At 36.1% G+C, this 14,351-nt stretch overlaps 1 protein-coding gene across 5 annotated transcripts; it reads left to right on the top strand.

The window, feature by feature from the left end:
- The first annotated feature begins 499 nt into the window (after positions 1-499).
- On the top strand, positions 500-12,022 carry LOC306889251 (uncharacterized protein). 5 transcript variants are annotated; one of them, XM_079448011.1, is made up of 16 exons: positions 500-561; positions 1,184-1,276; positions 1,426-1,626; positions 1,711-1,904; positions 2,823-2,930; positions 3,584-3,662; positions 4,127-4,168; positions 4,299-4,327; positions 4,444-4,589; positions 7,489-7,607; positions 7,759-7,950; positions 8,458-8,550; positions 9,614-9,807; positions 10,030-10,071; positions 10,149-10,203; positions 11,130-12,022. In XM_079448011.1, exons 10-16 carry the CDS (start codon positions 7,502-7,504, stop codon positions 11,717-11,719), a joined length of 1,272 nt encoding a protein of 423 aa, XP_079304137.1. In that variant the 5' UTR covers positions 500-561; positions 1,184-1,276; positions 1,426-1,626; positions 1,711-1,904; positions 2,823-2,930; positions 3,584-3,662; positions 4,127-4,168; positions 4,299-4,327; positions 4,444-4,589; positions 7,489-7,501; the 3' UTR covers positions 11,720-12,022. The 5 variants fall into 5 exon arrangements, with proteins under 5 accessions (XP_079304137.1, XP_079304135.1, XP_079304136.1 ...); XM_079448009.1 differs by having other exon boundaries at positions 8,383-8,550; XM_079448010.1 differs by having other exon boundaries at positions 4,299-4,589.
- The last annotated feature ends 2,329 nt before the right edge of the window (positions 12,023-14,351 follow it).

Raw genomic sequence — 14,351 nt, 5'->3', positions numbered from 1 at the left:
CTCCCCAAATATTATCCAAGTTTAAGATTATTAAAACGTCCAGGAAATAAAGAAACATTTACGTACAACAAATTTTTCTGTTATTATTATTTGCTCATTCTCTCTCGTAGCAATATTGCTTAGTCATTCTCCTGGGCATTAACCCAGTAAGCTTCGTACATTGCCAAGCCTTATCAAATTCTTCCCACAGCTGAGCTGAGCTGAACTACAAAGCTTTTAGCATAACATTACGATATGAACAAAAACAGAAGACGTACATTTTCCAAAGTTGAACATCACTTTTGGCCAGCATTGGGCTATATGTTTGAAAACATTTGATTTTAAGAGTAGTAAATGAGAGGTAACCATTTCAAAAACACAGCACTTTTCTTTAAACTGACGACAGGGATGTAGAGATGTAGATGTATGTAACATTAGAGATTTTTGATTTCTTTTTTATTAGACGCTTTTATATTGTCCCCTAAAGTCCTAAAGTGAAAGCGTGTAAGTGATTGAGCAACACAAAAGAGAATGAAAGTGAAACATTGTACTTGCACAGGGACAAAGTAAAGAACAAGAACAGTAAGTAGCATTTTAGTCTACAATCTAAAGACAAATAACTGTTTATATTTGTGTGCGCGTGTGTGTGTTCATGATATATTGTTTTGACATATATAAAGTGGAAGAATATGCAGTGCTAGATTTTAAAGTGGAAAGCTAAAATCTCTAAATGAGTAAACCTTAGTGTAATACAGATTTGACAATGTCATATTTATATAAAATGTATGTCATATATTAGAATATATCTCATGTTACATAGGATGTTGTTTTTTTCAAGTAGTGAGTAAAATTGAAAGTGAGGAAGGTTTAAAACAAATGATTGTATTCAGTCTTGCACTAAGAGGGCAGTAAAGAGCAGAAACATAAAACAGCCAGCCGTTAGTGTTCAAAACAAGACTTGTTTATTTTTCTTCAATACTGAAAAATACACGTTGTGCATTAATACGCTCATTCTAGTATTCCAGTATTTCTTTATTCACTGCATTGATTGACACATTATTGAAAGAGTCTGGAATGTAGTTAAATGAATCAATGAGTTTTGTACAAAATAAGTGTGTGCATTTCAATGACAAGTGCTTAAATTGCTTTATGAAAGGTGTAACTTAAATTCAAACAATGAACAGTAATGTTAAATGACTTTTAGGGCAAAACAAAACAACCCCCAACAAGAAAGAGAGGTCAATGAAGCCACATCAATTAACCATTAACATGCCATTACAAGATTCACTAAGATTTGGTAAGATTTTTGATTATTTCAGTATACATAAAGCTTAATTTAGTAGAGAAACAATAATATGTTACAATAATTCGATGAGCATCTTATGAATTGATGCAAACCAAATTCTCAATATTAAAAATAACACACTTTATTTTTACACCTTGAAGGCAACAAGTACTACATAATTCAGGCTGGGAAATCATGGGATACCCCCCCAGAGATTTTAAAGCATCTCCATAAACGTATACCTGGATTGAAGGAGGTGTATACTGTGGAAGATTGTGATGCGATCCTTGTTTTCTGCCCTATTTTGTCACGGGCAGGAACCGACATGGAAGCTGCACTAAATGAGCTTGATAGGTGTTCAGGTAACTACAAGAACACAGCTGCTGTTAAGTAGAAATATAGATAACATGCACACATTTTGAGCACCTTATGATGTCTTTAAACAGCATCCAAACCAGCTTTACTCATGGTTCTCCATCACACTTTTGAACGAGAGAAAATGGTACCAGACAGCAGCAGAGACGTAAACAGGGAAAATACGCTTATAGTGAACTTTCTCTTCAATGAAGATGATGGGTTACTGAAATGTGCCATGAATGATAACACACTGACCAAAATCATTGAGCATTTCAAACCTCAGGTAATGTTTGACCATTTCCATTGTAACCTTATTGTAATTTGTGAAGTATTTTACGAGAGCATGACTTAGGACACAACATGAATGAATTAGTTCTTTATTAAGGAATGTCAATATATCGATTTCTTACGTTGTTTTACATATAATTTGATGAAGATGATGCAGGCTAATTGCATAGTAAAACTGGATATCTTAATTGACAGGAGTTTATAACAGTCTGGTTTGATCCAGAGTTCATGAGGTATACACAATCCAGTTGAAACAATGGAGTATATATCAATATTTTCCATGTATTACCTTTGTGAACAAAGATCATATGAAATAGATCATATACTGAGAATGCCGGGTATGGTCAATTCAGTAGCAGAAGTCTTGGTATTGCTGAAAGTAAATTTAGGAGTCTGATATACCTTGATATAACCTTATTACGTCTTGGTTTGCGTAATTGTTTATTCAAAGTTTAAAGGGGTCAAGCATTAGATTTCATGCATACTGATAGTGGCCAAAGTTGGTACCGCATGCTAATGTAATTTTCATAACTGTAATAATTTTCAGCTTTACTTCAGCAAAATTGTAATAATTTTCCTCACTTCGTGTTGCTCTCATGGAAAAAGTTATGAGGAAAAAATTGTTTTGAATCAGCAAAAAAAAAAAGATTGGGACTTAGGCTCAGGAAGGATCTACGACACGGTTTTTATTTTTCTCTCCACAAAGATTTTTTCACCTTGCGTTTCAGAGCCACCGTGCTCTTTGGTATAATGTAGTTTAACGTGTCATTTTAAAAGTCCTTAACAGTATTCAGTATGGCATCAGTAGCGAACTCATTCTGTCCTATAATCCACCTGCTTCGTTTTAGGTTGTATGTTGTATATATTCTGATTATATCACTTTTTAATAAAATGTGTTCTGCTCTGCTCTTAGGTGCTGTGGCAGAAATGGAAACCTTGGCTGAATGTTATCAGCACTGTAGCAAACATGCTGTTTTTCCTCTGTCTAGCAACAGTTCATGTGATTACTAAACTAGTACAGGTGAGAAACTAGCTGACAGGTAATATTCAGATCATAAGTGTTTCATCATCAATTCATTACCTTGATTTGCACTTATTCTACAATTATATTCAATTCATAGCTTTGAGTCTTTGGGGTTGAAGATTTATTACAGTACATGAAAACTCCACCAGTGTTTTCCTGTCAGCTTTCCCTTATACTGTCTCATTAAAGGCATAAAAAGCCCCCCAAAATACTAAAGTATTTACAAATTTGTCTCATGTTACAAATGTTTAAAAAAAGGGACTTTTATTCAGTCTTGAGCTAAGAGAGCAACAATGAGCAGATAAAGTAAAACAACAAAGCCTCTATGTTAGCGAATAATACAAGAATTGTTTATATTTCTTCACTATTTAAAATGCACATTGTGTATTATTAAATTATTTCTAGTTCTTCATTAACTGTATGGACTGACACATTAATTGGTTGATTATGATAAAGCATTTTACTCAATGCAGTATATTCGGAGCAGATATAATGGTCTCCATACAGTTAATGTGCCATATTTAAATTCCTTAAAAGTATTTCAACAGCTAATTGATTCTGTCCTACTTGTCCACGTGCTGCGTTTCACAGGTTGTATATATTCTGATTATTATAACTTTTGAGTAACATGTGTTCTGCTCTGCTCTTAGGTGCTGTGGCAGCAAGTGTATTATTTTTTATGTTTAATAAACAGCATCGTAGCCAACATAGTTTGTGGGACTAGAAGAGGTGAGAAATTTGGCTCACATTATATTATCATATCATATGTGTTAAGTCATCCATTGATTAGTAATCATTGTTGTATTCAATCCATATTAGCTGAGAGTCTATGGGGTTGAAAAGTCATTGCAGTACCTGAAACATTTACATATTTATTTGATACATAGTGTTGCCTTAAGAAAAAAGTAACAATAACATACAAATGTGACAAAGGAAAAAATCTGGTACAACGTGAAGTTGTAATGTGATAAAAACAATAACTCAGTCAAAGAAAAACTAGCATCTCAAATAAGCTTGAATATTTGTTCCAATGAAATCCCAACAACTGCCTAGAAGCTTATTTTAATCTCTTCTTGGATGCTAGTAACAAGTAAAAAAAAGATTGGTATCATTATCACTACTGAAAGCACGAATGACATCTGATGAAAAGTACAGGCTTAAACAGGTTTACTCTCTTTACTCTGTTTCATTAGAACACAGAAGAGTGTGAAAGGAGAGATGGAGATGAAAAGAATGTGAGTAAAAAGTTAGATTTAAGGGGCTGGTGAGTCACAGATGAGATATGATTTCGTATGGAATTTTAGAGATGTGATTATAGGAGTAAAATGATGGCCTTAAGTAACATCAAATTCTGCTTTTTCACAGGTCTTCAAATGTACTGTAATCAAACTGGAGTGAGGGGATGCGATCTGAAATCAGACTATAGCTCACACATCTAATTATAATTAATGCTTACAAACAAATAAAGAAATATTAAACTGTGTAAAATGATCCCGACTGTTTTTTTCAGAGAGGACTTTTGAGATAAAATAAATTGGATTAGATGGAAACACACTTGACCAAAAGACGCATAGGCCAATGTGAAAGTAAAAGAAAATTGACAAAACGAAAGTGATTCTTTTTGTTGTTGTTGTAACAAAGTGCGCAGCAGTTAAGGTAAGTCGAAGCTATTCCATATCATTTAAATTCATTTATGTGGGGAAATGACAATCTAAAGTATGGAAAATAACCTTTTAATATCCTTACGTTTTTTTTGTGGGGCATTTTTACGTGAACATGGCAGAGAAATGTAACTGCAATATATACAGTATATATATAGTATACCACAATGCACATTTCAGCTTACATCACCATTTAAAAAGGCTTCTCGAGACGGTATACACACGAAACCATATATAGGACGTATATACAAAATAAATATATATTTGATGGTATAGGCCTACGCATATACGTCCTATATGGTTTCGTGTGTTTACCGTGTCGAGTAGCCTCTTTAAATTGTGATGTAAATTGGCAGTTTTTTGGTAATCGAGTAAAATCCCATTAATTTAATGAAAAAAATGGATCTTTGCTATGTTATGTCTCTGACTGGGCTCTCAAATCTCACGCATTCCCGTGAGATACTTGCATTTAATCCTGTTCAGCGCCACACCTTGTATTTCTCACTCCAAGGAATAAGGAATAACTCATCGCGCTATTTAGGATAATAGATTAGGCAAATGAAACGTGAAGATGAACGAAATGTGTCCGTTACAGCATTACGTTCACATCCGATCACGGTGCATCAAAAATATGTTTTTAAATTACAATAAAAAAGCAACAATACCGTTTTTTATTTAAACCTCGTAGTGCCTGTTTTTTATATTTATGACATGTGATAATATGCTTCCTGAAAAATGACCCAAAAATGGGTGAACTGATTGTGTCATCATTACTCACCCTCGATTGTTCCAAACCATGTTTTAGATGGGATCTTGAATAAAAAAGTGAAATACTGTAATACTAAAATACTGTTACTGTTACAACTTGCACTTTGAATTTTTATTTAACATATATGTCTGTCATACATAATTATTTATACATAATATAAAATGAAACATTGAAACACAGCAACTGTGTGTCATGCATGTATACTGTATATATGTGTGTGTGTGTATATATATACTGTATATACAGGGGTGCAAAAAGTATTTTGTCAGCCACCAATTGTGCACGTTCTCCCACTTAAAAAGAAGAGAGAGGCCTGTCATTTTCATCATAGAGAGTCTCTTCAACTATGAGAGACAGAATGAGAAAAAAATCCAGAAGAATCACATTAAAGAATTTATTTTTCAAATTTTGGTGGAAAATAAGTATTTGGTCACTTACAAAAAAGCAAGATTTTTGACTCTCACAGACCTGTAACTTCCTCCATTTGTTACCTGTATTAATGGCACCTGTTTGAACTCATTATCAGTATAAAAGAAACCTGTCCAAGACCTCAAAAAGTCAGACCCCAAACTCCACTATGGCCAAGACCAGACAGCTGTCAAAGGACACCAGAAACAAAATTGTAGACCTGCACCAGGCTGGGAAGACTGAATCTGCAATGAGTAAGCGGCTTGGTGTGAAGAAATCAACCGTGGGAGCAATTATTAGAAAATGGAAGACATACAATCTCCCTCGATCTGGGGCTCCACGCAAGATCTCACCCCGTGGGATCGAAATGATCACAAGAATGGTGAGCAAAAATCCTAGAACCACATGGGGGGACCTAGTGAATGACCTGCAGAGAGCTGGGACCAAAGTAACAAAGGCTACCATCAGTAACACACTACGCCGCCAGGGACTCAAATCCTGCAGTGCCAGACATGTCCCCCTGCTTAGCCAGTACATGTCCGGGCCCATCTGAAGTTTGCTAGAGAGCATTTGGATGATCCAGAAGAGGATTGGGAGAATGTCATATGGTCAGACGAAACCAAAATAGAACTTTTTGATAAAAACTCAACTTGCCGTGTTTGGAGGAGAAAGAATGCTGAGTTACATCCAAAGAACACCATAGCTACTGTGAAGTATGGGGATGGAAACATCTTGCTTTCTGCAAAGGGACCAGGACGACTGATCCGTGTAAAAGAAAGAATGAATGGGGCTATGTATTGTGAGATTTTTAGTAAAAACCTCTTTCAATCAGCAAGGGCATTGAAGATGAAACGTGGCTGGGTCTTTTAGCATGACAATGATCCCAGACACCGCCCGGGCAACGAAGGAGTGGCTTCGTAAGAAGCATTTCAAGGTCCTGGAGTGGCCTAGCCAGTCTCCAGATCTCAACCACATAGAAAATCTTTGGAGGGAGTTGAAAATCCGTGTTGCCCGGCGACAGCCCCAAAACATCACTGCTCATCTGCATGGAGGAATTGGCCAAACTACCAGCAACAGTGTGTATAAACCTTGTGGAGACTTACAAAAAATGTTTCACCCCTGTCATTGCCAACAAAGGGTATATAACAAACTATTGAGATAAACTTTTGTTATTGACCAAATACTTTTTGACCACCATATTTTTTCTGTAGCTTAGTGGTAAGAACATTACGTTAACAACGTAAGGCTGTGGGTTCGATTCCAGGGGATTGCAGATACCTATGTAAAATGTATAGGATAATGCAATGTAAGTCACTTTGGATAAAAGCGTCTGCCAAAATGTAAATAATTTGCAAATAAATCCTTTAAAAATCAGACGATGTGACTCAAGTGTTGAAGTGTACCTATGATGAAAATTACAGGCCTCGCTCATCTTTTTAAGTGGGAGAACTTGCACAATTGGTTGCTGACTAAATACTTTTTTGCCCCACTGTATGTGTGTGTGTGTGTGTGTGTGTGTATAATATACATATATAATGTGTAATTAAATACATGCGTATAATCTATATATTAATAAAACAAATGAAGAATAACAACATTGTGGCAATATATTTTGTCTAAAAGAGCATGAAATACATGATGTGAATTGCACATTTGAAACATGTGTAAGATAAACATGATAATGCAGAACACTTAACTGTGTGTGGATCTATTTCAGAACTAAAATAAAAATGAAACAACAACCTGACACAAGTGAATGCCAGATAGCAGCTGGCCAGTCAAGCACGGAAGACTCTGGGCTAGCAGAATCCACTAATCAACCTTCTAAAATTTGCGGTAAAAAAAACACTACAGAGCTGTCAACTTATTTCCTTATGTCTAATTATATAAAAGCAAATGATGGAATTGAATGACGTGATTTAAATAAAGTGACTATATGGCTTGTTGGAAGGTACTAAGAACCATAATATATTTTTTTTTCTTGAAGGAAATAAATGTCACATCCTTACATGTGGAATGGCATTAAAGTGTCATGAAGAGATTAGGAATCACCTTCAAACACTTGGTCTAAAGGAAGTGTCCGTGAAAGAATGTGATGTTATAGTGGTTTTCTGCACAGTGGTTTCAAGGGCAGGAACTGACATTGAAGCTGCACTGATAAAACTTAATGGACTCTCAGGTAATGTATTGTATGTGGATATGAATGTAATAAGAGATGTTGACCAGAGTGTTGTAATACATTAAGTTCATAGTCTTTTTCATTATGTGTACTAAATTTTTATATTTAACTTCTTAAAATTAAAGCAGTTTAGAAATATACTGCAAATTCCAATCTGAGGGTGGCTGGGGGTTATTTATAAAAAGGAAACAATAGAAAAAACTCCCAGCCAATATTATTTGTGTGGTTTAACAGTATGCTCACCACTGCACTGCCCCCCTTTGTGGAAATGGAACCCCCCTTGACATTGCTACTCCAGACTGGCTATATGCCCAATATCCACGGCTGAATGCCCTCCACGCCACCATAGTCGTCATGCTCCTCCCCAATTCAGTCCCATTCTAACCAATTTTCTAGGGACCCATGTAAGGTTTGCATCTTCTGAATTAGCAGGAAGTACACCTGTACCAACCCTTAGCTGGGATCAAGAACAGATTAGTGAAAATATGCACATCTTTACTTCGCCAGAGTCTTCACCTCTATCCTTGGGGGCAGAGCATGAACTACTACCTGGGATCCTCCCAACACCTGCAAAAAAGATTAAACTTACACAAGTACAAGGTAATTGGAATAACCTGATTGAGTTCATGAAATTGAGTTTATTGTTCTTAGGCAAAATCACTGGCAAATCAGGCAGAGGGAAGCAGAAGTGAAGCCTTCCCTCCTTTCCAGTCGCATTTGTTTTTGTGTGGAGTTGGTAGTGTGTGTGTGCGTGGTACAGTTAGTGATTAGCAACAATAATAGCATTAATAATAATAATAATAATAATAATTAGTGAAAGGTCCAGTGTGTATTTTTTTAGATGATCTATTGATAGAAATGCAATATAATATACATTTGGAGGTGTATAAAAGCTTACACAATGAAGCGTTATGTTCCCTTGCATGTAATTTGTCAGGTTCTGTCAGCCGTTGTAGTGTTTCGAAAGGGTGGGGTTGGTTGCAATTTGCAACCTTGCCGCTAGATATTACTGACCGGACCTTTAAGCTGCTATATTTTTGTGTTTTAATTATTTTTGCAGGTTTTTGTCCTGTTAAATATCAGATAGCACCAACTGACTTTTTTTTTAGTGTGAAGGTCATTGTCCGTGTCCCAATAACACCAAAATAATTTAAACAGTTTAATGGCTTGTGCAAAAAAAAAATTATTAGAAAAAAAAGAGGTAATTTTCCTTTGTGCAGTCATTTATTCTAAATATAGACTTGAAACTTTAGCATAGAAAACATACACACCGTGGCTTAGTTTCCTTTTGTTGTTGCCTGTTCTTAAAATTAGTGAATTCTAAAGAAGACCATGGTCTCTATGTAAACTGATTATTTCGTAGACATTGTTGGAAAATGAAACAATTCGGTGAGTGTGAGTGATTTAAAAAAAATTGTTTTAATATAGTTAACATTTTGTACTTCTGGACTTTTACTTAAGTAAGAATCTGTCTCTGCATACACCTTTTATGTGTAGTGGGGTAATATTTGACCAGTAGTATCTGTACTTTCGCTCAAGTAAGGAAGTATACTTTGTCTGCATCTGCAACATTGACAACATTCTCCACTTCAATGTGGTATTAATGATTTACATTGTCAAATTGAGTGTTTTTAATAATCGTTTGACCTTTGCATTTCACCAGAGTCTAAACCAGCCATTTTCATGGTCCTCCATCACACATTTGACCCAGAGAAAATTGTACTGGACAGCAGCAGGTGTGTTAACAGGCCAAATACACTCACTCTGGACTTTCTGTTCAACGAGGATACAGGATTACTGCAATGCATGAAGAATAAAGATGCTCTGGACAGAATTCAGCAATGCCTGCAACCACAAGTACCACAATATATTCTTCACAATTTACAATACATGCAACTATGGTTACCAAAATATAATTCTTTATGTTCTTCATATTTAAAGCTCATTAAAGTGATATTTACACACAACAACTAAACAATTACTCACCCTCATATCCACACACGAACACACACACAGAAATAAAAATGTTGGTAAACATCGGAAATCAGATATATAATTCTTCTAATCCGTATTGATCAGGTGGAGACTCAAATGGACAACTGCAAATGGACAATTATTTCGGTAGTAGAAATCTTGTTCATTTAAATCAGAGCAATTATAAAAGGGTAGTACTAACATTCTCCTTCTTGACACAATAGAACAAAGAAATAGAAGAAAATGTGACTGAGGCTGAAGTAGCATCTCTACCTAACAGTAAGTAAGATTTTTTAATAACACTGATTTAATTATTATTTGTTTTGGTAAACCTTAAATAAAATAAATCACAAAACACATTGCAAACAAACAGCATTATTATTAATTTCACAGAAGAACAGGAAACAAAATTGTATCCACCACCTGATTATAGCATGTATTCACTGTGACATTGAGACTTTAATTTCAGTCCAGAGCCATAATTATTTTTCACCAAAATCTTATGTGAAAGCTTGATCCGGATTTATAGACTCCATAGAGATTATTATGCCACTGGCCTTTTTGTGTAAATGTTATCATTCAAATACAGTTTATGCTCAATGACAAATATTGAACAGAGTGGTTTCCTGGACAGGGATTAGATTAAGACAGTACTAGGCTTTAGTTAAATTAGGACATTTAAGTAGTTTTTACAAACATGCCTTACAAACAAACATTGCAGGTGTGCATCTTAAGACAAAACAATGAAACTGACATATCTTAAAATACTGTATGTCAATGCAAGCAGTTTTCAATTCAGACACCTCTATCATTTATTTTAGTCTAAAATCATTTTAAACCCTGTACAGAAACCACCATGTGGGATTGCAGTATGAAGCAAGAGCACAAACAACTGTACGCAGGTGCAGATTCCGAGACATGAACAGTAAATTCTTACCAGAGTGAGAAATATTGGGCCAGTTTCCTAGACAGGGTTTAAGCTAGTCCGAGACTAAACTAAATATTATAATTGTCTTGATCAAAATCAACTTATCTTAAAATATATCAGTGCATTTGTTTTAAGAAGCAAACAGTAATGTTTAAGGTAAAGAATTTTATCTTTCAAATTGACATTATATTGACCACAAACAAGCATAGAAATAATAGTATTATTTTACATCACAATGATTTGGCTCGAGGACCTAATCTTTAATTCTCTCTTCCAGGTCAAGCTGTTCTAAATGTTGAATCAGAACATATGATTGTCCTGCTCGGCATGTCTGGTTCTGGAAAGAATACTGTAGGAAACATGTTAAGAGAAGAGATGGATAAGCCTGGTGTCGATACAGCCATTCACAAGATAACCGTAGAGAGCGGAACAGTCGCTGGGGAGAAGGTGTCTTTGATAGACACTCCAGACTGGTTCAGCTCTGGTCTCTCACTGGAGAACATAAAAGAAAATGTAGAACGCTGCATCCGTATGTGTAACATGGGACCATATGCTGTCCTTCTAGTCATACCATTGAATCCGGTTGATGACAAAGGGACAGAGATGGTGAGGAATATGAAGATGATTTTTGAGGAAAGATGCTGCGAGAAGGTTATGATCATTTTTATTAAAGATGATCAGGAAAAGCGCCATGATTTTATCAAGCAGCAGGGCCTTCAAAAGCTGGTGGAAAACTGTGAAAATCGATTTTGTTCTCTCCATATAACTCCGACAGGGAAAATTGATAATTTTCCAGACATGCTGAAGATGATAGAGGTGACGGCTGCAGATTTTGCAATACCAACACTTGACTTTGAAATAATTTAATAAACATGTTGTTAATAAACAACAAAGATCCCTTGCACTTAAGGCACTGCATATAAAACTTGTCATTACCCTTTGTTCGTGTTATCAACATTAACTGTCTTAATGATAAACTTTCTGGGTCGAAGGAAAGGTTGTATTATAATATGTCGGGAATATGATTGATTTTAATTGAGTTCAATGATGGATTATAGTTTCGACAAGTATTTTATTAATTGATTGTGTAACTTTCCCTCCCATTTAATCTGTTTTGTAAGTCACATAGCCGCAAGCTATGCTTCATATTAATCAAGTCTAAATAAATTGAAAAACAAATTCTTCTGAGTAATTACTTTTTTTGTTGACATTCCAGCTATTTACTGCAGAATCAACGTCAACCTTATGTTCTGTTGAGGTTTGCTTTACTTTTTATTGCACACTCACTTACATATGCAAGCAAATTTACAGTATATACACACTGTGTTTGCAACTGTACAGCCAAATGTAATTTCCATGCAAAGGCCACAACTTTTTAAAGAGTTGTTTCATAAGCTGCACCTCAAAAATCATTAATTTACCTTCAAACATATTCAGATATGATGCATGAAGGTCATGCCAGGTTTGTCTAAAATATACTTGGTAACACTTTACAATAAGACCTCAATAATTATTTAATAATTATTATTTAATGCAACAATTATATGGCATTTAAAAAATATATTTTGTGACGTTGCGTCGTGTATGAAGCTGGCCCGTCGCCTCTGCAGCCTTCACCAGGGAAGTGAGACTGTGGACGAGTATGTGGAGAGATTACTTGACATTGCCGAACAAGGCGTCTTCGGGGAGAAGGAGCTGGCAGTGCTGTTCAACACCGGTCTCAGAGAGCCGTCTTGAAACTTTTGAAACACTGGGGAAAACTAGTGATAAAGAATGGAGTGCTGTACAGGGTTTCAAAGAATAGTTGATAAATCCGGGCCGTATTTATAGATTCGAAAGTGCTTTGACTGCTGAGCTGTTGAATGTTCCCGGAGTCCAAAAATCGAGGACAACCCTGTACCATCCCATGGGGAATGGAGCTTGTGAGAGGATGAATCAGACCTTGGGAAATATCAGTGATCGAACTATACCGTGTCCTTTGGAGGAGCCCACTTTTTTTGGGGTGGGGTTTGTGCGCTTGCCTCAAAGAAGGACTTACAACAGCTACAAGTGTATGCACTATTATACATAATCGACACAAGTGTCTCAAATAAGGACGTCCAAAGACTTACAAAGATACATAACAGCTACAAGTGTATATGCACTATTATACTTTATCGACACAAATTGATAGGTCAAACAGCAAACGGAATTGTCCTTTAAATTACTATTCACGCTATAGAATAATACCATAATTCCTCCGTTCAATTACGCCTAAGACATCCAGAGTCACACACATGCAGACCCATAACAAACCAGCCGCATAATTGGGAATAACAAGCCTTACCTTACATACAATCGACCACAGAGGCCTGAAGTCAGCTTCCTTTGCTGTTCGTCTAGAAATCCAAGAAGTGGATGAGCGATGACCTGCCTTAATCCAAGATATGATAAAGGGTTTTGGGTCGAAACTCTACAATAGGGGTCGATAAATGTCCAGAAAAAGAAGCGACGAGAGGCTGTTTTCACGCAACCTATTAACAGTGCTTGCAGCAGGTGAATCAGTCGTGCTATTAACGTCATCACTACACAATTTCTTAATGTGGCCGAAGCTCAGGGGAGGGGAAGGAAGGTACAATAAAAGAAAAAGGGAATTGATATAACCGACTACGCCACCCAGCACACCTATCTGGGAAATATATAGACTCAGACGCACAGGTTCAGATTTCTAATCACTGAAGACAATGAGACGTGAATATCAAAATATAATTTATTTTAATCAATGATTTGGGAAAACCCCATGCGCTTTTTTAAAATCTGTAATAATCTTATTGCAAATGACAGCATGGGTTAGAAAACATTAAAATAGCAGAGTTTGATTAGATCTGCCGACCAGAGTCTGGGGATCGCCAGCAGGGAGGCAGGCTAGGTGTTGTTGAACATTCGTGCTATGTTCTGCGTGATCAAAATTGGAGAGAGGCCAGTCAAAGTAAATCTTGAAGTTTATTGATCAGAAGATTCAAAAATACAACAGCTGGGTTGCCTCAGACATAACGTCTTACAAAGGAACAACCAAGAAAAAAGTTTTACACATTAATATAACATAATCTTTTCCGCCGTGTCTCTGGTTTCAGTTTGGGGAGTGGTGGAGCCTGGGACTCGTCCAATCCGCTTTCTCTCTTTTTCTCTCTGATCTTTACACACACACATACCATTCTGGTACACTTAATATCAGCCCTTAACTCTAGGTTAACTCAACTCACACACTGGTTATATTTTCAACATATTATGCACAGTTAGTAATCAAAAATGAAATCATAAAGCATATTAAATGTAAAGGCACGTTTAAACCACAATAAAATCCTTCAGTCCCTCTCTTGACCACTGAAAGTGGTCACACATCATCACAATCATCATTGTCATCACCGTCATCCTCATCCATGAAGCGGTCGCCAGACAATAGAGGCATGGTATATTTGGGAGGAGTGAGATCTTTCTGTTCTATTGCCGCTACTATCAA

This window comes from Barbatula barbatula (assembly GCF_947034865.1).
Source record: "Barbatula barbatula genome assembly, chromosome: 2".
In the NCBI taxonomy this organism is placed as follows: domain Eukaryota; kingdom Metazoa; phylum Chordata; class Actinopteri; order Cypriniformes; family Nemacheilidae; genus Barbatula; species Barbatula barbatula.
This window is presented reverse-complemented; position numbering and strand designations above follow the sequence as displayed.

What these genes read in the sequence shown, in the direction of transcription:
- LOC306889251 (XM_079448007.1), top strand. Translation starts at nt 7,502, where the DNA reads ATGAAACAACAACCTGACACAAGTGAATGCCAGATAGCAGCTGGCCAG. An exon ending in TCAACCTTCTAAAATTTGCG is followed by an intron (nt 7,608 to 7,758) that starts GTAAAAAAAACA and finishes TTTTTCTTGAAG; the next exon opens with GAAATAAATGTCACATCCTT. An exon ending in TAAACTTACACAAGTACAAG is followed by an intron (nt 8,551 to 9,613) that starts GTAATTGGAATA and finishes GCATTTCACCAG; the next exon opens with AGTCTAAACCAGCCATTTTC.